Source organism: Oxyura jamaicensis, chromosome 3 (genome assembly GCF_011077185.1).
Source record: "Oxyura jamaicensis isolate SHBP4307 breed ruddy duck chromosome 3, BPBGC_Ojam_1.0, whole genome shotgun sequence".
In the NCBI taxonomy this organism is placed as follows: domain Eukaryota; kingdom Metazoa; phylum Chordata; class Aves; order Anseriformes; family Anatidae; genus Oxyura; species Oxyura jamaicensis.
Window position 1 is genome coordinate 42,591,742 of NC_048895.1, and position 24,010 is coordinate 42,615,751.

Here is a 24,010-nt window from a genome sequence, read left to right on the forward strand (position 1 = left end):
TTCTTCACCACAGTGTACAAGGCACACTGTTCTTGTACAGTAATTTGTGCCCTTAACTTAGCTTCTGCAGTCTATATGCATATGTGAAAGTCACTCGGGGCTCAGAACATGAGCGTTTGTGATATATGTGAATTGGTAGCTTTACATTCAAAGGTTTAGGGTATTCTTCTGTGTCTCAGCATAGTTCTGAATAACAAAAATTAGGAGAAACTGAAGCAACATTTTCATTGAAGTTGAGTTTCAAAGAGTTCAGTCACCATATTATATCTTACACAAGTTTCCAAACCTTCTTAAAAACATTTGTATATTTCTGTAAAGGGAAAGATTTCAGGCATTAAGAAGGTCTTTGCAATCATTTGGACTATCCAAGTTATCTGTTTTGGTTTCTTTTCATCAACTGCTAAAATCAATTTAACATATAACAGGAAGCCTTAATCATATTTACTTCTGGCAAAAAGACATTTGTTTGTGACTAGGTTTTTTACTGGATAAGATAAATTAATTGTAGGATCTGCTCGGAGTTCTAAGTACATCATGACATTTATTAATTTTTCTGTAGCAACGATCCTACAAGATGCTTTGCAAATGTAGTATTATACAGAAATAACACCCTTCTTCCCTCCTCTGACTATCAGCAGAGATATCATCTTTATACCTAAAGGATGCAGCCTCTACCAGCACAGGCAAAGGAGGCTGCATTAGTAATAGGCTTTTAACCTTTGTATGGGAAACAACAGTAGCTGTAAGAAGACACAAAAGGGAAGTCATCACTAGTGCAACCGTTAATCTAGGATACTGTGATCAGGCTCTTTGTTCAGGCTTATTATCAAACTCCGTGACTCATCTTGCCTTGTCACTTAAAGCACGTGCACTTCCCAGATGAGCAGTAGCAATATTGCTTACCTTGTTGAACCGGTGAATAGGCGTTAGTCAGAAAACGGAAGTGCCCTTTATTGTACCAGCAGATTAAGGACATGTTTCCCTTCATTCTTATTCTGTACTGTCCTCTGGACGGGGGAGTGTCAGGGTTGTTCAGCATGGATGGAGGTAGGCCTGTGCAGTCACTCTTCCTGGTGCTCAGCAACCCACAGCAGTAAATCGCTGCACGTGAAAAAAAAAAACAAAACATTCCCCATCAGCAAATCTTTGCCTAGACCCAGAAATCAAGAGCAGTGGAGCAAGTCCGACTGACCTAACTAGAGAAATAACTCGTCTACAATGTGCTAGTTGAACAAATACTTCAGCCAACTGGCCTTCTCCTGCATTACCTAACATTTGTGTCCTACCTGAATGGTTCTGGAAACTGAGACAAGTGCAGAAAACCTGTGTTCAAAAGGAAATGTATTGACATCTCCTGCACAGACACAGTGCAGTGACAAGGAGAAGAATGCAGGGTGTCTTCCCAATAATGACATCTATAATCTGTGTAATATTCTTCACAACATGTTTTAAATTGGACTGAGAAATATAAGCCGTGATATGCATTACAGGACAAATCAGAATTTATGATCCAAGAGAGTCTTTGATGTTTAACTAAGAGAATAAATTGTGGAGGGAGCAGGAATGGAGGGAAAGCTATAACATCTTTGCTGTTAACTGAAATAAATTCTCCTACATAACTCCCATTATGCTTTTAATAATATACACAGCTGACAAACTCGCTTAATCTACTGCTTCACTGTGCCGTCCAGTTCTTGTTCTTCATCTTGGCATTCCTTGCACCTGCATAATCTGGTTTGTAAAGGAAATACTTGTTAAGCAATTAAGAACTACTAAAACATGGGTTGATTTAAAAAAATGCATATGCCAAAGGATGGAGAAGACGGTCCCATGAAACAGATTTTAAAAAGTCCCATGAAAACAGATTTTAGGGAAAGGAGATAAAAAAGTCACGGTGGTTTTACCCTGGGTGGTCACTGGGTGCCTACCCAGCCACTCTTTCATTCCCTTCCTCAGCAGGAGAGGGGGAGAAAAGACAACGGAATGCTTGTGGGTTGAGATGAGCTCAGGGAGATCACTAAGTACTGTTACAGGCAAAACAGACTTGGCTTGGGGAAGATAAATTTAATTTATTGCCAGCTAATAACATAGTGGGATCGTGAGAACTAAACCCACACTAAAATAAGCTTCCCCCTGTTCCAGCAAGTAGTGGCCTGGCTGAGCGAGCACTGATGTTGTTCTGCACAGGCTTTGGAGGCTCCACACACAGGACACCAGGCAGCACATTTTGCTGCTCACAGCTTCGTGGCCTTTTCATAGGTGAAAGAAGCAATGAATAAAATCTAACTCCGCAAATCACATCTCAATGCAGCCAGGTGGGGACAAGCGAGATTTTGCAACTACTTGTCATCAGGCCATTAAATAATAACAGTCTACATCGGTTATTTCAGGAGAAGGGTATCTTCTTGAACAAGTTAATTAAGCTCAAGGAAATCTTGGATGGAAATTTCCCCATTCTCCCTTGGTTTTGCTTCAGCCCATCTGCTTGGACAAGACAGACGGGCATGGATGTGGGTGACATCTGTGTGCATCATTCACATGGCAGCTATGGCCGGTGGTAGTTTAAAGCTAATCTGTCAGCTAAGATTGATCAAATTTTTCATGATGCTTAATTCTGCACACTGGATAATTGCATATCTTTAAAGGTGAAATGTTACGTCAGAATACAGTTTCTGGCTTCCCCAGAGCATGTTACCTGTGTTTCCATTTATGTGGCTCTTCTGCCTCTGTCTTTCTGGAATAATGCAAGTTCTCGAGGGCAGGTGCAGCCTTTGCCCTTCATTCTCATAGTGCCTGGCATACTGAGCATATCCTCAATGGCTAAGGCTCACAGATATGTCAGAAATACTAACATAGTAATCGCTAATACTCATGGATCGGTTCAGTTTTTGTGAGCATGTCTATGAGGAACTAAGACTTTCTCATCAGAAATTTAAGACCCTCATGTCAGAAGAAGGTCAACCAACACAGCGGTGGGGCTACTTTATTCTGAAAGAGGAAGGCACTCGACTGGCTATTTCTAAGGAATGAATCAGTCCCTGGAAATCCATAAGTTCCCTCCACAAAAGACAACAAGAAATGTCTGATAGAAACAGGCTTAAAATCAATACAGGAGGAACTGCACACCCAATGAAAGTTTTTTTTTTTTTTTTTTTTTTTAATTTAATTTAATTTAATTTTTTATTTTATTTTATTTTATTTTAAATCTTGTCTTGCTATGAGGTGTATGAACACTGGTAGTCACATTCCTGCAAACTTAGGCATTAACATGCCAAACTTTTAAAAAGCTTTCATTTAGCCAATAGTAAGATTTTCCTGTTCTGGTAACACAATCCTGAGAAGTTTCCTTAGCTGCCTAAGGTTTATGACTCACTGAAGAGTGATACTAAATCTCTCCATAAGACTGCAGTGGTACAAAACCACGCTAATAACCACATTAATGTGCTACAGCTTCAAAATAGCAACAGCCATCTCTGCAATACCATAATAATAATTGTAGCCTTCCCTTTATTGCAGGCAGTAAGCCTGCAGAAAGCTTCCAGCAGATGTTTCGGTCCTCATGCAGAATGATGGGAACCATTTCCTCACTCATGAGCACGCAGTGTAACCGCCTTGCTATACTGCCTGGAAAGGTGCAACACTTCTGCAGGTTTACTAGTCTCCTGTCATTGAAGACACCCTTAAACTATAGAGGTTTTAAAAAACACCCAGTTACTATAGCAATATAAGTAATAAAAACTAAGCCCATCTGGCTCAATGAAGTTTTTGCATTTAATTAAATCTGAATCACAACAGGTGTTTGCCGCGTACAGGGGAGTCAGTGGAGACAGGTTCTTCTCCTCTGATCTTAAACTGTAACTGCATATAAATGCAAAAACATAAGTTAGCTTGAGCAATCACTAAAGCAAGAGGAAGTATGGCATAGTCACTCAGATTCATTCCTGGGGTCTCCAGGCCCTGGAGAGCTTGTGCTGACGCCTGTTTCTCCACATCTTCATTGGTACCATTTGCAAAGGCAGTCAGGCACAAGCCAGTTCAGTTCCTCCAAGTACACGTTCTTCAGTCATATATCTCGAATGCAACATTGGGTTATGTCAGAATCAGCACAAGTGGGGGGCCTGTTGTGGGAAGGAGATGAGAACTTGCTTTAGTCCATGTGCTGGAGCTGCAGGATTCTGCAAAGCTTCTGTGGATGCCATGGTCACTCAGGCTGGCAACTCCTGCAGGTTGTGCCAAGCCCAGCTGCTCTGCAGGACAGAGCCAGCTGCTCCTGCTGGCTCAGAAAGTGCATCAGGGACTTTCAGGGGTCATAACATTAAGGGAAGCATGGGACATGGGGCTTTGGGAGGTGCGGTCCTCTGCGGGGGATAACACTTTCTTAGAGGGGAGAAAGGAATGTGCACTATGAATGACTGTCACAGCAAATAACAATGACAGCTGTTTCAAAGAAAAGAGAATTTGGGGCATTTCGGTGCAGGTTTCCAGTTCTATTCAGAGGCCAGAAAAAGAAATGTTTTGTATGTCCCCTGAAAAGGAGCTCTATTCAGGTTTTTGATTTTGAAAAAGATCAAAGTGCCCAGTCTTATTTTCTGAAGCTTTCTCATCTCTTGGTATCTTCAAAAGCCTTAGAATTATGTTCACTGATACCCCTTTATATTACTAGACACATATTCTCTATTGTGGCACAGTGAAGGTGCTACACGGCAGGCTGTCAGAAAAGAACACCGTGGTTTTTTTTTTGCAGCAATGCATGTGTGGCTTAGGAAAAGCAAACGATAGTTGCAGTTCCACAGAAGTCTTCATAGGATCACAGGATCCTATGGATGATAGACTCATTCAGGTGGGAGGGCAACTCCATTCCAAAGAAGGGTCAGCTCTGAAGACAGACAGGGCTGCTCAGTCTGGGCTTGAAAACCTTCAGGAACAGAAACTGCACAACCTCTCAGTGCAGCCTGCTCCACTGTCCTCAGAAAATCCTTGTATTTAGTCTGAACTACTTCTTTTGTTCCAACTTATGTCTGTTGTCTCTCATCCTTCCACAGTGCACTACTGAAGAGCTGGCTCCATCCTCCTGATAACCTCCTCTGGGTGTGGGAAGGCTGCTGTTGGGTCCTCCCAAAGCCTTCTCTTCTCTGGGCTGAACTAGTTCAATTCCCTCCTCGGTACAGAACATCTGGTCTAGCCTCTGACCATGTGGCTCAGCCCCCTGCTGAACTCATCTACAGGCTGCACTCCTGTTAACACAGCTCATGATAGTGCTGACCATTCTTGCTGCCAGGGCACACTGCTGAATCATGTTCATTTCGCTGGCTACCAAGAGCCCGGTGTGCTTTTTACCAAGGATTTGAGAGGAACTAATGTATTTTTGGTGAGCGTCTCTTTCTAGATTTTCCAGATTTCCCTTTAATTCTCTTACAGGTCAATTTAGGTACAGAAAAAGTTTAGTTTCTCAGCTTGAACCTTATTGAAATCTTCCCCTATTTATCTGTCAAGTTACCACCACCACCACCCTCCCCCCCCCCCCCAAAGAATAATGTAAAGGAATTAAGATGAACCCCAATTTCTTTTTGTTTACAGCTCTCAATGGAATCTTCCTCTTTATGTCAGTGATTCTAGCCCAGAAACTATTTTTTCCTGAACAAGAAAATTAAATTTGGCAGTTTAAGAATGGATCTTGAACTGTCATGAACACCTCAGCATAGATGCTGTACTTGTCAAAAGGCTCTCATGACACTTCTTCATCACGGTGTGGCCCTGCTCAGGTTTAGTTGGCCAAGCCACATACCACAAAAGCGTTAAGGTCACTGCTGAGGGTGGCTGTGTGATACACTAGGAGAGATCTCTCTGCTGAGTCCAGGCTTCTCTGCCTGCCTCTCTCCAAATGTACAGCCAATGCAGCAGGATCCCAGCAGGTGCTGGCAACACATTATGTGCTTTGCAGTACCGTCAGCACACACCATCTCCTCCAGAGCTCTGACTGACTTTACCACTGCTTGACATCTCTAGCGTCTGATCTCTCCCAGTGTATCATTGTCCTTCCAGTTCAGCACCCCCACCGAACCTGTGACCGAGCCCATAGTACCCCAGGGCAAACACAGACAATCCCCTGTCCTTATTAAACAGACACTCTCGTGTTCTCACCACGATCTTCTTTATAAAGGAGTTCTAACTTATTTTGCAAAGACAGTAAATCTGCTGTCTTAGTCTCTGCCTCTCCAGCCTCATAGCTTCACCCCTAGGAAAGCGATGGTGTGTACTGGATCAGAAATTTAATTTTGGAAGCAGCTGTCAAATATCGTAAAATGTCTCAGGAAGCCATATAACAACTCACGAACCAAACTGAAATCAATATAGCATTAGCATATTAGATCAGACAGTAAGTCAAAACGGCGTGTGGTAAGAAGTCATTATTAAATTTGATACCTGCTAGAAACTGTTAATTTGAATGATCTGTTCAGTGTAAAGACCATTGTTTACCTACGTAAACAATTTGAATTTTCTGTAAGTAATAAATGGGTTTAGTACCCATGCACCTTTTCCACAGGGGCTGTGGGCCATCTGGGTCATGCCGCATTGTCTTTGTCCTTCCCCAGCTAAGCACAAATGGTGTGACTCCAAAGTCAACTTTTGTCGGTCAGTCTTTAAATTTAAACCCGACACATCTCAAATATAAGGAGTATATGGGGTATCCTCTACGTTTTTGACCAGTCAATTGCTTTTTAGTTTTGGTAGCCTTAAAAATGTAATGGTTATAATCAGCTAATAATAAAAATGGTTATTGACTATAGAACAGAAGAGGAAACCATCCAGTGCACCATAAACGTGCCTGACTTTTTCCCATCTGGCTGTTTGCAGCATTTAGGAAACCCATGACCTCTTTTGTGATTATACAGTAGTATTCCTCTGCACTCTGTGAGCTTCCAGTTTACCTAAAATAAATTAGGAGCTAAGTCCTGCACAGAGCTCAGCAGAGACAGCTGTCAGTGCCAGAGCAGTCCGGAGTGCAGGAATGAGGGGCTCACCTACAGCACTGCTATCAGCTGACTCGTGTTCTCGTTTGAGATGAGAATCAAACTATTGTCTCAATTCCAAGTCATTCCCTCTGCTTTGGACCACATTTCATTAATATAATGCCAGAGGTGGGTTTAAGTTTCTGCAACGGAAAACATGTCAAAGGCAAAACTCATTTGTCAGTGGTATGCTGAAAAGGGAAACAGCTCTGTAGCCTCCTTCTACATGATGCATAATGGCAACCTCAAGTCCTAGTGCTGCAAAGGATCTCCTGAATGCACTACACTGACCCTGAAAGGCTGTGCTGACTGAAGAACTAGCTGAAAATTACACTGAGATAACTTTTAACTGATTATCGGAGTACAAGAGCCTGTAATCCAAGGGAAGTTAGAAGTCCTCAGTATTTCTGAAATAAGGTAGTAAGGGGCTACTTCACATAAGGTGAAGGGGCATTTGACAGAAAGGATGTCCTGGGGATACTTTCTGCACCGGCATACTGGCTGGTAGAGCCACACTGACATAACGATGGGCATTCTGCTGGCAAGTATGCTTTGGTCCATGTAGAGTTTATTATGCTTTCAAACTAAAAAGTTTCCTGCCAAGGCATATTTGTACCAGCAAAAAGCTGAACCATGCCAGGGCTTTTGCAATGGCATAAAACTGTCATGTAGAGAAGTCACATCTAACGGACATCAAAACAGCAAGGACTTCTAAGGCACACCTTTCAGGATTCATCCCATCCTTAGCCTTTTACAGTGGGAACATAAAAATCACAGACATGCCTTGAACAGTCCCCCAGGTCATGTAGAAGATTAGATCTCACATTTCTAAGGCAAAGAACAGAAGTAAGGGTTTTAAATACCCTTATTAAAAATGTTTTTATGTTCTCATTTTTAACTTGGAAGATTTAAAGAGCATAGACTCAACTTAGAAAGTCCTCTGCATAGTACCTTTCCATGAATGGGATCTCTTCCGAGAGGTGACCGATTTATTTGTACAGTGAGATTTGAAATCTCACTGAAGCCTTTGGGAAGTTTTTTGCATTCAATGGCAGGAGGTTTCTAGGTCTACGATCATTAAAACCAAGTGAGTCACCACATACACACCTTGCTTCTCAAATTCTTCAAAGAGATTGAGGCTGGTAATGCTTGGGCCAGTGAAGATGATGTAGTTCTTCCCAGAGGCGTTCTGACAAAGGCTTTTGGCCACCATACTGTGCAGCTGCGGTTTGTTCTTCAAAGCATCCAGCCCGTCAGCACCGCTCCCTTCTTTGAGATGGACGTAAATCTTAAACGAGAAACAGGAAGAAAAGTCAGAAAATTATAATGAATCCAGAGGGAGCAGATGCAATTGCTAATATACCTTCTCATCTGGAGACAAGCTGAGGATCAAGACAGCAGATACTCTTTATAAACTACTAATATCTAAAGACCATTTCAAGGGAGTGTTGCTTTAAAATCACCCTAGGTTAGCTGGCACAGCCACCAATAAATACAGGGTCCCTTGTCTCATCTTAAGGGCTTCCTGAGGTTCTTGTCGCTGTTGTTGTGCAGTTTGAAGACTGTTTACTTAGCAGGTAATACCTCAGGTCATAGCAGAGATTACATGTTGTGCTGAATCTGCATAGGCTTTACTGCTGCCAGCAAAAGAAGACATGGAAACTTCAGTTCCAAAAAAGGCCTCTATGAGATGGCCAGAAGGAAATGGCCCATTAGCTTCCCTGCAGTAATGCTCACAATTATTTCTGTTGGCAGCAACCATTTAGGCTGCAATGCAAGCATGTATGAACCCCTGTCAGTGAAACTATTCAGGCACAGCACTAACTCCAAGATCCTTTACTTAGATCAGGATTTGGAGACGACCCACCAGAACAGATTGAACCAGGAAGCAGGGTACGCTGCAATATGTTGCTTTAACAGTGAAATAAATGCCTGGCTCAATTGGAAGGCTGCAGTAGCTCTAGCACGTGTCCTGCTGCTGTGCAATTCACACCGCTATGCACTGCAGGACAGCTGCCACCAGCTGTATCATCTGTAGGTGGTACACGCGTGTTTGTATTAGAGGGCAGGAACATTTATCCTTAGTAACATTACTGTAACTGACCACAGCACAACGAGCATGGTCACACCAACTGAAAAAGCACTGAAGGAAACTATTCCTGCTTTCCTACAAGTGATCTCTCTAGAAGAGAAGACTTCTGCATTGTCATTCAGAAGCAGAAAGCACGTAACCCTTTCTTTGTACAGAAGCCTTCGATTTTATTTCTTTTGACAATATTTTACAAGCATAACTTCCACCAAAGTTGAACACCTATCAAAACCAACTAGGCATCTGACCTTCATCTTGTTCTAAAAGTCAGGAGAAATAAACTGCTGGAAAGAGAAATGAGAAGAAGCAGGCCCTGCATTCAGTCACTCCAGTGGTACTGTAACTCCATGCTACTTCCACAGATTTAAACACACATACACAAATGCAAATTTTCTGTAGAAAGGCATGCATTTGCAACAAATCTCAAATCTCCAGAGAAAAAGATTAAACTTGCTAAGTATTCAAGGGTAGGGAAAAGGAATTGAGCCTTGTCTGTTGGAGTGATGTATCCACATTTTGTTAAATTTGCTTAAGACATCAGCCATCCAGAATACACAGCATTGCTTTCCTGTAGATGCCATTTTATCTTACCAACAGACTCCTTCATAAAAGAAACTTCATTACAATGTTCAGAAAATAAAAGTGCTTACATGTTTGCAGTAGTGCCGTCTGTAATTTTTGATATATCAATGATCTTAGAAAGAGACAAAATTAAATTAAAAAGCTTCTCCCTATTTTAGATGGTGCATCACCCAGCACTGGTATTCTAGACATGGTAATATAATATTCCTTAGCTATTCATCCATCATGAAACAGACCCCAGAGGAGTGTGTTATGTATGAAATCTCTGAGCAATGATACGTGCTCTGTATTTTGGAGTAGCTGAAGTGCTGAAGAAGAAAGTTGGTGCAAGGATAAATACACATTAATTTCAAAAAAGTAAAGTGCATCTTAAATGAAGTCTTAAAGACACGTTACTCATCTAAATAAATAAATAAATAAATCCCCTTTTAATAAAAATAGTTTCCAGCTGAGGACATAGGCAGAAATGTTCGTAGCCTCTCTGACCATGCTCCACTCACTTTTGAAAGCTGTCAAATTTGTGCTTTCCCCAATACTAAGCTTAGGACTAGCTAATTATGATAAATCATTTAGATTATTAATTAGGACTCCAGAGAGCATATTAACACCGGAATGCATACAAAGGGCAGATTGTTCCAAATTTACAGCAAAGGTTGTGTGTGATTATTGGCATTGAAATTAAGATGAGGTTACTAGTGTGCCAGCACAGAGACCACACATCAAGCCCTTAAAAACCTACAGACAAGGAAGTGAAGACAAAAAAGATGCAGACAGATTAGTTTTGACCTTGAGTCAGTACTTGAGCTGAAAACAAAGCAGGCATCTGTAAGTCTAGGAAAGTGTCCTGCACTTTCCCTCCTGTATTACACTAAGTCTAAGCTCCTCAGGAGTCTCTGCTACTTTGTGCTGGCTTTGTGTTCTCTGCAGAGTCTGCTGCCAGGGCATGAGGCAGTCTGCTGGCACTGGTGGATGCACCAACTGGTCCCTCACCATGGATGGGCTGGTTTGGGTCTACATGCAGCTACTCTAAAGATCAGCTAGCTGTCCATGGAGTTATCACTGTTTTCATACCAGGATGCTACATATTATGTATGCTTCGCTAGCAGAGCTCTCTGCACCTGTCACCCTCCCTTTGCTCTCCCCTTTTTCTCAAGGGTCCTTGTAATTGCCTCATGGTTATTCTTCTTCCCCCTCTCTCTGTTCACCTCCCCAATGTCCTTTACCCAAACATCCATACCACTGCTGAACATTCCCTCCTCCTCCAATGCTCAATATACACTTTTTTTTTTTTTCTTCTTGGACATTCCCTTGCCTATTGAAGCGCAGCCTCTGTTCCTGGCACAATATTTCTTGTTTTGGAGAATCATCATTCAAAGCTTTATTGTGTTCAGCTCTATTGGGAGGATGGGGGTTAGAAGGCATAATGTTGGAAGGCATTAAGGATGCTGTGCAACCATGGCTGGCAAAGGCATAGCTTCAAATATCCCTGCAAGTGCCTAAAATCCCATATGCCCTTTATTTTCCTTCTTTGTCCTCTCATCCAGCTTATACCATTCTACCTCAAATAATTAGGAATCCCCACTGAAGCCCGCAGCATTCCCCCACGTTCCATAATTCATCACGTAGTTAGCAGTTAGCAGGCTGCAGACAAAGCACGGAATTGCCAGAAATTGACTGCAAGACCTTTATAGGCACGGTCAGAAGCTGCTCCCCTAAAAATGTTTGTTAAACCTTTCACCGGAGCTGCTGGTTTGCCTTGTGACTGTGTTAGAGCTTTGTGCCTCGTCCATGTGCTCCAAGAGGAAAACATCATCATAAGTACAGGCTGGACAACTGCTGCTGGACAACAGATGGAGATGTTGGCAGCAACATCCTCTGCTTCTGCGGGTGATAGTCAAAGCAATGTTTCTCAAGTATCTGCAGAGATCACATTTACTGTGCTGCTTTTTCAAGTGGCTACTGATACATTTAACCTACAACACCAAATGGGATAATTTATATAGATGAGGCATCATTTCTCTTAAGAGACAAGTACAAGCTGAAGCTCTTTATCTTGCAGTGCTGGAACAGAAAACGAGCTTTCTCCAGTCATCCTTCAGTTCTTATCAGAAGAGCTACACTTTAAATTCTACCATCTTTCTATCTAGGGCAGCCCTGCAGCTTCTAATCCAACATTTCTTAATCCCATGTGCACAATACCAGCTCTCTCTTCTCACACCCTTCAACTCATCCCTCAAACTCTCCTCTCTTCTGCCTTCACCTTCCAGGCAGCATCCTAACAGTCTCTTCCCCTTTAAAGCCTGACAATAAAAGATTTTCACAGTCACTGGCTCACCCTCCCATCTGCTACAACTGCTTCTGCCTTCCCCCATGAGAAATGCAAAAGTAGGTATCAATCAATATACCTCAATGCCAAAGTGACGTGATATTGGTAAAGACTATGCTGAGCTCTTACCAAGCAAGAAAAACAGTGCAAACTGCTCTGGAAAGCCCACATGCCTACACAGACGCAAACATAAAAGACATCACATTTCTGAGCAGGAGATTCCACATGTTGACAGATGAGAGGCAAATCAATCACCCGTCATTCAGAAACTCAAAACAAGTATATTTGGCTCAGAAGCAGGCTGTTAGAAAGAGCACTAACAGAGAAAGGAAGATCTCAGAGTAGACACCCACGCTACAAGCCAACAGAGCTTTCCTTGCTCTCTGTTGGTGATTTACTGTATGGAAAATTCATGTGGAAGGTTCATGAGGTCTTGCTAGAAATGGGATAAAAGATGAGCAGTTAGGAACAAAGCTAGCATCTTGACTGCACAATTAAGAGTGCCCTAAAAACTGAAACATTGGCTGTTCTGTTGATAATCATAGCTCAGATAGCAAATTGAAAGCACTTGTGAATAGCACATCCCAAATACTTCACATTCATGTATAATCGAAGCACCCTAGGGTACAACTCTCAAATGAAAGAGATGACATTCAGAAGATAAAAAGGGCAGGGGCAGTAACAAGCAGGAGGAAGATTTTGAAGGCTACATTGTGCAAAATATCTACCAAAAAGTAGTAGCTGGTAGAGTTGACACCAAAGGCCCAGTACAGCTAAAACTAAAGCTTTGTTTTCCTTCCCCTGACATCTGTCCTCCATGTGATTTGTTCATCACTGAGGAAACGATGACATCTTACCTGTACAGCCAATCTACAATCTGTGGATCACCAAATGCAGGCCTCTCTATTTTCTCCCAGGCCAGCCACATCTAAGGCAGATTCATCATCTGTAGCAATTCTATGATAAAGCCTTTCCCATTCTTTCAAATACCTAAGAACTGGCTGGCTCTCATCTCAGCTACCACAATCATCCTTCTTTTGCCTGCCCTTGCTTATGTGTATCTTGACAGTCAGGCAGTATGTCAGGCAAATAACCCTTTGCTTTGACCATGTCAGCCTTCTGACAGCTCCCTCTTCTTTACAGCATAAAATAGAAGCAGGCCTGGAAGATGGAGACAGGCCCTTGCTGTTTGGCACTCTCTATTGAGCTCTTCCTACACCTTTTCAGTATCCTGATTCCCACCTACGCTTCCCTGAGAAGCCAGACACCTAACTGTTGTTGCCAAACAAGGCCATTTTTGCTCCTTTCCATACTGCTCTTCTCCTTCTTGGTATGAAATCAGTGCTAACTCTGCAAAGCTTTCCTACTGCTCTTCAATACCTTCCTTAAAAACAGTGCAAGCCCCCAGATTGATCACTCATCTACACATTATTGTGGCTGCCCTCTTAGCATTGCTTCACTGGGCTCCCTCCCTGTACCTGGCAGCCCAGCCCAGGTCCATGACTGGGGCCCCATTCTGGTGCCACACCATCACACAACCTTGGCTCAGTTCTCCTGAGAAAATGACTGTTGAGCCGTAAGGAAGTATACAAGGTATATAAGTGAGAGGGTATTTAAGTGACGAGAGGTAAGTAAAAGCTGTTGGAAGTGTTGTACCTGTTGAGGCAATAATATTTACTAGTGCAAGGGGAAAATACTTATATAAAAATGTATAAAATCTTAAGAAAAAAATAGCAGATGACTATTCAGTCCCAGCAATGACCCAGCTCATTTCCAAGGAGCAACAAGGCTGGTGGCTGTCGACTCACTGGGAGCTGCGAGCATGCTAGTGCCAAGCAGTGCGTGAGTCCTAGCTGCCCATGGCATGCATTAGCCAACAAGTAACACCATACACAACCTGCCTGCAGACTCTGGGCAGCTGAAAGGTGCCCCAACAAAAGTGACTGAGGGCAGCTTATGGCTCCATCTTGCATTTAGATGCTTAACTTTCTAGGGGAGGGATTATCTTTTTTTCTGCCTACAGCATCTAGCACAAAGGGATGGGATCTGTGAGGGAAGTTCCTGTGGCAATACTATTAAGTGAGGGAGTGAGGAGGCTCAGTTGCTTTTATCCCCCCTTCCTCAGGCAGAGTTGCAGTGAGCGAGAAGAGCTGCAGAAAGAAGACTACAGCACTGACCTGGTAGCCACTAAATCCCCAAGCAGCACAGGCTGGAACTGAGCAATAACCTTCCCTCCCACCTGAAAACAGACTGCAAATGCATGTCAGCTCTGGGAGGGACCTTTGCATTTGGCCACACTTAGATGTCTGTTTTTCCCATTCATCTAGAAAGACGGTAAGCTTTTAAACTCTACAGAAATGAATCGGGCTGACCCACCACACATCTACAAAACTACCTTCCTGCATAATGCTGGTGAGCAAGAGGATTACAGACTTTTAATTGGTATCTGAGATTCTCAGATGCTGACAACAGAGAACCACATGCTTTGAAAAGCCAGAGCCTGGTGGGAGCCAGATGAAGAAAGCAAATAGGATTTTCCAGCCAACGGTGACTGGCAAATGAAGGCGATCAGATTTCCTGGGATCCTCTCCCAGCCAAAGCCTGACCTTGAGAACCTGCTCAAAGCAGCTGCTATATCTGTGCACTCCAGATGAAACTTTGTTGGCAACAGAGAAATTATCAGGGCACCATTTAAAGAAACCCTTCAGCTCACACTAATCTCTAAACAGAAGTTAAACAGTCAGTAACACCAACATTTCCGAGCAGCTTTATTAAAAAAAATGCAATTCTCCCACATCTCCAACCTTGAGAACTGAATTACACAGAATCACAGAATAGTCTAGGTTGGAAGAGACCTCCAAGATCACCAAGTCCAACCTCCTACCTAACTAACAAATCTTCCACTAAACCATATCCCTAAGCTCTACATCTAAATGTCTTTTAAAGACCTCCAGGGATGGTGACTCAACCACTTCCCTGGGCAGCCTATTCCAGTGACTAACAACCCGTTCGGTAAAGACATCCAACCTAAGACATCCAACCTGTTCGGTAACATCCAACCTAAACCTCCCCTGGCGCAACTTCAGCCCATTCCCCCTTGTCCTGTCACCAGGCACGTGGGAGAATAGACCAACCGCCACCTCGCTACAGCCTCCCTTCAGGTACCTGTAAAGTGCAACAAGGTCACCCTGAGCCTCCTCTTCTCCAGGCTAAACAGTCCCAGCTCCCTCAGCCACTCCTCATAAGACTTGTTCTCCAGACCCTTCACCAGCTTCGTAGCCCTTCTCTGGACTAATCCCAGGCTTATTTACTCCTCCCTTTTCCCTCACAAAAGGGAATGGGTAAAAACAATTACAGCTTAACAGTGACTGAATACACTTCTGTGATGTGTTGTGAAATTATAAATTCTTTGGGGCACCTCTCAGTTTCCCTAAGATCTTATGCTGTGAAATCAGCAGGGCTATGAAGTACTCCAGCTAACTCTACTTACCCTATTTAGCATCAAGAATGAACTACAGTATTTACTATAAAAGCATGATATATGCATTGCTTTCTTTTTTTTGCTGCATCTGAATGGTGCAATAAGAAATGAAGACATGCTGCAGCAGAAACAAGCAGCAAAAGGCAGCAGATGAGGCACGGCAGTTCGAGTCAGGAGAGCTGAGGTTTATTCCCAGCCCTGCCACTGGTCTGTGGAGTGACCCCAGGCAGCTCACTGCAGCTCTTCAGGGAGTCATTGCTTACCCTCTCAAGCAGGGGCCACCCCGATCCGGGTTGAACTCATTAAATACCATGATGATACAAAGTGATAATAATTCACTAATGTGGGAAGACTCAAGCTGCAGCAACACAGTTCTTTTTCTGAAACTGTTCTGACTCATCCCTTTTTCAGGATGAACAGTGGAAGATGGAAACTCAAGTTCAGTCCCAGCACAAGGACCTAAAGGACTTCATAAATCTGAGACACACACTTCACAGGGATATTAGTGAAAATGAAATGTATTACTGCTGGAACTTTCTGCCAGTGAATAAAACCAAGTGCAGAACCCATAAAGCTGGGGGGAAGGGAAATATTGCCCAGAATAGCCTCAGAGAACAAATTTAATCCCAAAGAACAAGAAAAGGTAACATGCATCCACAAAGTCATCTCTTCTCATCCTCTGTCATGACGACACAGTTTTCTAAGCAAATAATCAGGCTGATGAACTAATTCCATTACTGCCTATCATAGTGATTAATATTGCCCAACCATCCCTCTGCGGTGCTCTCTACCATCTATATATTGCCTTCCATTTTGTTGATTAATGGTGCTCTGGGCCAGGGACTGCCTTTTGGGTTGTCCTTGTGCCATGGGCCTACGGGCCTAGGCTCTATGGGAGCACCTCCTCCTGCCTGGCTCTGTGGCATTCTGTGCAAGGCAGCAGCTGTTTATGCTTCCTTCTCATTCTGAAAAATGACGAGAAAACACTCTTATTTGTTTTTTATGAGGAACACAAGAGAAGGAAAGAGAAAACATGATGTATCCTACCAGTACAAAATAACTAAACCTGAATATCTGGGGACTCTCACCAGTTTTTTATGAGCCCTATTGCTATACCAAAAATGAAAGAGAGACCTACCAATCATATATAAGTGCATCTTTTGCAAGCAAGTGTTCAAGACTTTCTGTGAAAAAGAAACAACTGACACATCTACAGTCCTGATTTAAATAAGATGATTTACTCAGCAAATACTTCTAAAAAGAAACACTTCTAAGCACTGCAGCCTTTGAAATGGGAATCAAGATATTAAAATAATAGTTTGAAAAGTGTCTTAGTGGTACACAGGGAAATATATTGGATGGTCAGCTCATTGTCTGAGCTTGTACTTGGATCTAAGTTATACTGAACAACGTAACATGAAGTGCTACTGCTACCAAGTGTAGCATTCTCAAGGGAAACAAATATAATCATCCTGCCTTTAACAGGACTGTGACTATTCAGTGCCTTCCAGACTAGGTTCCCCCAGCACTTACAAACCCTAAATAATCCTGTATTTAAACCCAGCATAGCCAGCCAGTCAAAAGAGGTAATTCTTCTGCTATATTTAGCATTGATGTAGACTAGCCTTCTGCGTGGTCACAGATGGGAATGCACTACCACCTTCATACCACAAACGCAGAGACAAAATTCCTCGAGTGGGATGCCCATGGCCACCGCACAGACATGTGACACAGGCAGGAGCTCACTAGTCCTCCCACTTCCAATCCACATGCTTTGAAGAAAGCGTGTGCCTTCAGTTACTGCCTGACCATTTATTTTATTTTAATGTCATTTATTTTAATGGGAGTGACTGCAATCTCCTCAGCACTGAGCAGTCTCAGAGCTGGCTTAAGGCTTCTCAGCAGTGTCAGCAGAATCACTTTTCTCTGCTTTACAAAGGGTCATGGCCTAGCGGAAGGAAGGTGGGCTTCTGTCATGGAGAGGAGGAAAGCAAAGAAGATGGAGAAGAAAGGGACACCTGAGGTACTAGAAGCTGAGATTGCAGTTCTCACTGAATTAGAGAGAAAGAAATAAGGCCTGAAGTCCTGTCCTGTAGCACTGGCTGCTGCCACCTTGATCTCCAGCATCAAGGACAGGTAAAACAGGCAACAGGATCAGGGCAGTTTTGCTGGCTACTTTGCCAAAGTCACTCGTCCTGCAGCAAGACATTTATTTTCATTCTAAGCCACTGAAAGGTTTTGCTCATGTTTCAAGCTGCTGTAGGCATGCATTTGCTATGTCTGAATGGTCTGTCCTTCCTGCATGTTCCCACTTGGCCAGTTGACAATGACAAAAAGAATCAACAACAAAGTTATTCAGTGAAAAATGATGCTTTGCTTTGGAAATTCTGAAGCAGAGATATGATCTGAAATTGAGCACCTGTCTTAAAACAAAGATTTAATTGTCAGGGTGGCGTCAAGTTATTTGTATGATAGAAGACAGTTGGAAAAGTAGTCTAATGTATGTACACTATTTATTTTATGCATGTATATACCTCTGCACCTTCTTATACCCACAAGCAGTATTTTTTAATGCTGTTTCTTTTCCATGATTTTCTTATTGAGCTGGATATTTAAGCAAACACTATTTGCTTAAAAAAAAAGGCAATCAGTCAAGGAGAAATATTTACTTACATCAGAAACATGATTCAGAGTTTCATTCATGAGAACAAGCAAACAGAAGAACTTAGGGAGTCAACGAGCTGTAACTCCTAACATTAGCAACTATCCAGTGAGCTGCGTACCAAGAGCTGTTCACAGAGTGACTTGGTATGTGGCTTCAAAACACCGATACCAACTTTACATTAGGAAAACAAGCCAACCCTTTTCATATTAGGAAAAGCAGATCACTGGGAAAAATGGATGCCTCTAAATGGAGATTTTTAACATCAGGCTAATTATTTAGGTTAAAAGAACCTTGCTTTGGGCCAAGAGTATCATGCAACTCCTGAGGTTGCTTCCATCCCCAGTCATACATTGTTCAGTTCCTTCTTCTGCTGGGGCTGCCTCACCTTTTTATAGCTATATATTTTTCAGGCTTTTGAAACTGCTTGATTTATGAAATGTTTGGTGTCATCTTTTATCCCAAATAAAATAATCTCCAATGTCACCATGCAAAAACAATGAGGGACGGAATTCATCCAGACATCATTACAGAATTTCTATGTATTTCCAAGTAGGTGCGTAAGTTTTTTGACAGCAGATAAGTGACAGACTAGTCAGAGCTCAAATACTGGACTATCTTCTTGTTTAGGTCAATTCTCTTCATATGTTAAACATAGAAATAAGCTCTTTTTAATACAGCGAATAAACCAAACATCCACCAAATGAATGCTTTGGATTCATCACAATCCTTTAGAAGTGTGACATATAACTGAACATAGCTCTTCAAACATATGTTAATTGAAGATCTCCTCATCCCCAGACTAGGTATTTCCATTTTAGTATGAATATTCATGTTCCTGTATATTCTTTTTCATGCTTCTCTAACGTCCCTCTCACACAATCATTTTAGCATGGAGATAATCAGAGCCAAGTCATAGAATGAAAATAGAAGGCTGTTAAGAAGATCCTGGACGTCACCTGGATGCAAGTGAAGCGTGAGTATCTGTTTCATTAAGGGAGAAAGAGGATTAGGGTGGTGCTGGGCATCTACTCTGCTTCAACTGACATTCCATTAATTTACTGTCTCAATGGACAGGAAGGGAGATGCAACGTAATTACAGCTCGGCATCTGAAACCTTTGGCATTTCTGAAGACTTATTACTCTGGTGGTGGTTGGCTGGGGGGAGCATGGCAGTAGAGATCAGCAAACTTTGTGCTCACTGTACACCTTCAATAATAAGCTGTCTGGGACAGGTGGAGTTCACCTTGCTGATTAGGGACACTGCGTCTGTGTAGCAAATGACTTTCCAAAAGCCTTGAGAGTGGAAACTTCCAAGGATGCTTGATGAGGAAAATCTACTTTGTTTTGGACAAAACTGTTAAAATCTGGACAGAAAATGTATTATCTTCATGTCCTTCTTACAATGAATAACACTGCTGAAAATACAAACCTCTGTTCCCAGACAGGCTCTTTTCTTGCACAGCCACTCAAACAGTTGTAGCGATTCACAGGTCAAATTGTACTGTGAATGAACATTCAGCCACGGCAAATCCACAGGCCCCACAGGTCTGACATGCATTCAGCCTGGGTGGTCAGCGTGCATGTCATACCAGCACCTCAGCATCTCTAGTCTGGAGCATTCATGACACCAGGTCTTCACAGAAGCTCTTGGGAAAAAGAGGTATCAGAAATCATCTGCTCCCTCACCCTTAGGTACCAAAATAAATGGCCAGATTTTCAAGAGTGCTCAAAAATATACCAGCAACTGGGGAATCTGAGAATTTCAAAAGTTGTCCCTAGTGCTTTACAACACTAAATACAAATCCCTTAACACACCTCCCACTCAAGTTTGTATCTCATCTTGAAGTCACATCAGGCTTTATTTCTTTGGTAGAGAAGAAGAGAAGTGTGAAGAGATGTAAAAGGAAACCCTGTTAGTAAGTTTCTCCCAGAAAAAATGGACATCTTGATACCATATTAACTTAGCCTACTGGACACGGCTGGCTATCACAGTCGCAACCTTATACTTGGTGGAAGAAGCTGGCCCATTAGAAAGGACAGGAGTCACAGTACCTAGACCTTTCGATAAGCTTAGGATGTACAAATAGACGGACCGTTTAACTCTGTTTCAATTTAATTAGCTTAGGGCTGGCAGCCAGATGGATTGTGTTACAGACAGGCACCCTCAGTTAAATCATCAAGCAAACAGAGCACTGGGAACTTGTCCTCACCCTCCTTGGGATCAAGTATCTGCAGGCACAAGAAGCCTTGCTGAACTCTGACTGTAGCCCCTGGCAAGGCTACAGACAAAAGTGAGTATCATTGTTCCTGCAATGCATTCAAGGGCCTGCTAGGAACTAAATGAAGACATCTGAAGAGGTAAAACCCACCTGGCAGATAAAACCAGTGGATGAGCACTGCCGAACCCAGAGGCTGAATTTCCTCTTTTTCCTCTTGCGCAGCTCCCTCTCTGTGCATGTGGCAATGAAAACAGGATCCTCATCAATCAGGGGCTCATGTAGTACCTGCAATTGGAAAGAAAAGAGAAGAAAAAAAGAAACCGGATTTCATGATTGCAGAAGTCTTCCAAGCAAACACAATCCTTGCATTGTGCTTGTGCACATCACATCATACAAAGACGCAAAATTTCTTTTGTTCAGTGCTGCCATACAACAAAATACCAAAGCCTGGACAAGCACACTCTGTTGTGGATGGCTGCTCTACAAGTGGTTTGCAAAGGTAGCAAGGCATGGCACTCACCATCAGACACACTTTAATATCCCTTCAAAATGTGGCCTTCTACCTCACACTATCAGCTATAGTTCAATAGCCCTCCAAACTGAGGCAGTGTTGAAGGCAGGGAGATGGTTAGTGGCATGTTTCTCCAAGCTTCATCATCAGCTTAATCTTGTTTGGCTGAATGTCTTCCACCCAAACACCCCCTACAATAATGTTGTAAGGTACTTGGTCACAGCAAAGGAAAACACAGAAAAGGAGAAAAGTGAAGGAAAAAAAGATATTTTCTGCTGCCACTTAAGGAGGTGGCAGCAGCTTCAGGGAAGGCTCTCTTGCCTCAGGAGTTGAAAAATTTGACACAAGGAGATAGAAAGATAGAAGACCAGAGAGGGGAATAAAAAAAGACAAGGTAGACTCGAGAAAGTGATGAAAATCTGTGGAAATGAAGCAATTTTTGCATTCTGCATCCAGACGCGATTCCCAATTGCTTATAGCTGTTTTGCTACATTTCTCTCCAATAATTCTGCACCAGAGTTCTTGGGTATTACACTACAGAAACCACCTACAGAAAAGCACGGTTACTTCCCTCCAGCTCACAGGTAGCTGTGCATTATGTCCACATCCTTGATTGCATGGTGTGTGAATTGTCTAGCAAGTCACTTCTGAGAGCACAAATGCTTTGAAGCTGTTGAAAGGTCTCAGCTGATGAAAGCAGGTTTCAGCTGACCAAACTCATACATCTGCATCCAAATCACAGCAAGCCACTGGAGGCTGTCCTTCTACTACACAAGAGGACCGTATCCCTGTAGGACATAACTCAAACCTTCGCAAAGACTTGTAAAATAGTCAGATGGATTATGCCCAAAGGAACCCAGTCTTTTCCAGTGACTATCACCCCACAAGAGACAGGGCTCAGATACAGGTATCCACAAGGCAGAGGCTGTCATACCCTCAGAAGGACCTTTTCCACGCATGCACGTGTGTTACTTTGTGCACATCCGCACGTATCCAGTGGCAAAAATGAGAACAATGCTGTATTAAAGCAGTGAGCACTGTTTGTAGAAGAAATGTGGTGGGTAAGCAGTTAAGCACCACTGATGAGCAGCTGCTGGCCTCCTGAACACAAGATGTTTGCTGAACATCCCTCTGTCAGCCCAAAATAGGCATCTGTGCCCTCTCTGTGCAGCGGCGGCTGCACACTTGCATTTATACGCACTCCACTTCTTAACGGCTCATAAAACATTCACAGGACCATCTGAAAGCACTCTTGTGAAATGTTCAAATTATACACCGAAATGCAGATGCAAGCAAAGAGTGTCGCATACAAAGCTATTTGTTCTTAAAGCTGCAGCTGCCCCACCACCCCACTGGAGCCAAACCTCTCTCCTTCTAGGTCCCCTCAAAACACTGCTCTTCTTTCCCAAACGTCCCCCTTGGGATAGGGTTGGATACACTGGTAAGAATTCATCAGCTCTGGAAAGCCCCTCTTACTTGCCAGATGGTGTGGCTGAACTGCAATAATCTCCCCCTCTGTAGGATGAGGAGCAGCAGAAAGCAAAGGCTGTCTAAGCATCATTTGAAGACATTTTTTACCCTCTGCCCTTAGCTTGGCTCCCTCTTCTGCGGCATGGCATCAGCTCTCCTCACAGCAGCTCTGCTGCATTCTGCTTATACCCTTTGCAATCCTTCTGCCTTCTAAGACAGGGTAAGGCCTGTCAGTCTAAAATTTAGGAACTAAAACTGGATTTTGAAAACATCTCCCCATCCTTCTCTTATCCATGCCCATGCTCAGCCCAGACTTCCCCTGGGTCCCAGAGACTCCTCTCCTTTCTCCTACCCAAAATTTTAAGTCATTTGCATTTCTCCAAAAGACCTAAGCTTTCCAGAAATTCTTACTGAACTGCTCTTTGCTCTTGCTGAAATAAGGGAGCGTGGACTGGCAGTGAAATTGAAATGGCAGCCTTGGAAATTGCACTTCTTGCTTCCTACAGAAAGGGTAGGGAGACAAGTGTGTTCGCCACCACCACCACGTGCAACAGCTGTAAAGGACTTTGCGAGCAGGATTCTGTATGGGCTGTTCCTGCTGCTGGGACAGCTGATCCCCATCTCTTTTTCAAAGGAGGCAATCTGTTGCTTCTGGCACTGACATGGTTGTCTTATGACAAAAGTTAGCTATGTTGCCCCTTGCCAGATCCATTAGTTTATACTCCCTCCATCATCACAAAATCATCTCTTCGCAAATCCCCATGCAGTGACGCTTGCTTCCTTCTCTTTCCCCACTCTTGCTGTGTCTGCAATGCCCACTTTTCCAGGAGCAGGCTTACTGCCCCCACGCCATATTCTTTCCTGCTTTTTTTCTTCCTAGATAAAAAACTACTTTCAAGCTTAATTGACTCCCACACGTATTCCTGGCAGCCTCTTCACCATCTTTGACTCACTCTGCATGCTCTCCCTTCTTCCTATTCTTACTTCTTTTGATGCAAGATATCTGTGGGTTTCTTCTCAGAAATCTCCCCCATTTTCTTCTCTCAAATCCCCAGTTTTGTTGAGTTCTATGGAACTCCTCATCTAGCTGTTTCACTCCCTCCCAGCTATTTTATTGTTGGTGGGTTTTGCTTTTTTTTCCTCCCTGTTCTTCATAGCCATTTTCAACCCTCCTAGGTCTTCTTGCTAAGGTTTCACTCTCCTTTTCCCCTTCCATATGCACATGCACTCAGATTGCCGGAGTCCCATCTCAGAGTCTTGTCTCTCCAACAATTGCTCCATCTCATGAAATCTTTCATTCACTGAACAAAACAGCTAGTCATTGCCTGGAGTGCCTTCTTCTCTCCTCCATGCTAGATCACCTCCACAGCTCTTTCCACGGTAACGCCACCCATCCTGCTCTCGGCACAGCCCAGATAGGCTGGCAGGCAAAGCCCAGAGCCACTGACTCATCTGTACTCAAACTTGTTGGACTCTGCTGCCTTAGATAATGAACTAACACGTCCTTCAGACATCATCTACCTTAGCTCCACAGCCATTCCCAACACAAGCTGTCTCTTCAGTCTGTCCCCTGGAAAAACTGCCTCAGCCAGCCTTGTCTCTGTCTTTTGGTGGGTACCATCCAGCTGTGAGCAGGGTCCCCTGGGGAACTGCACTT

At 43.1% G+C, this 24,010-nt stretch overlaps 1 protein-coding gene across 1 annotated transcript in view; it reads right to left on the reverse strand.

The window, feature by feature from the left end:
- Positions 1-24,010, reverse strand: part of PGBD5 (piggyBac transposable element derived 5) — a 65,059-nt gene that overhangs the window by 7,178 nt on the left and 33,871 nt on the right. Inside the window, exons 3-5 of the mRNA XM_035320889.1 lie at positions 20,523-20,657; positions 8,118-8,298; positions 904-1,101 (exon numbers count right to left, since the gene is read on the reverse strand). Of these exons, the coding sequence (XP_035176780.1) occupies positions 904-1,101; positions 8,118-8,298; positions 20,523-20,657 (514 nt within the window). The remainder of the gene's footprint in view (positions 1-903; positions 1,102-8,117; positions 8,299-20,522; positions 20,658-24,010) is intronic.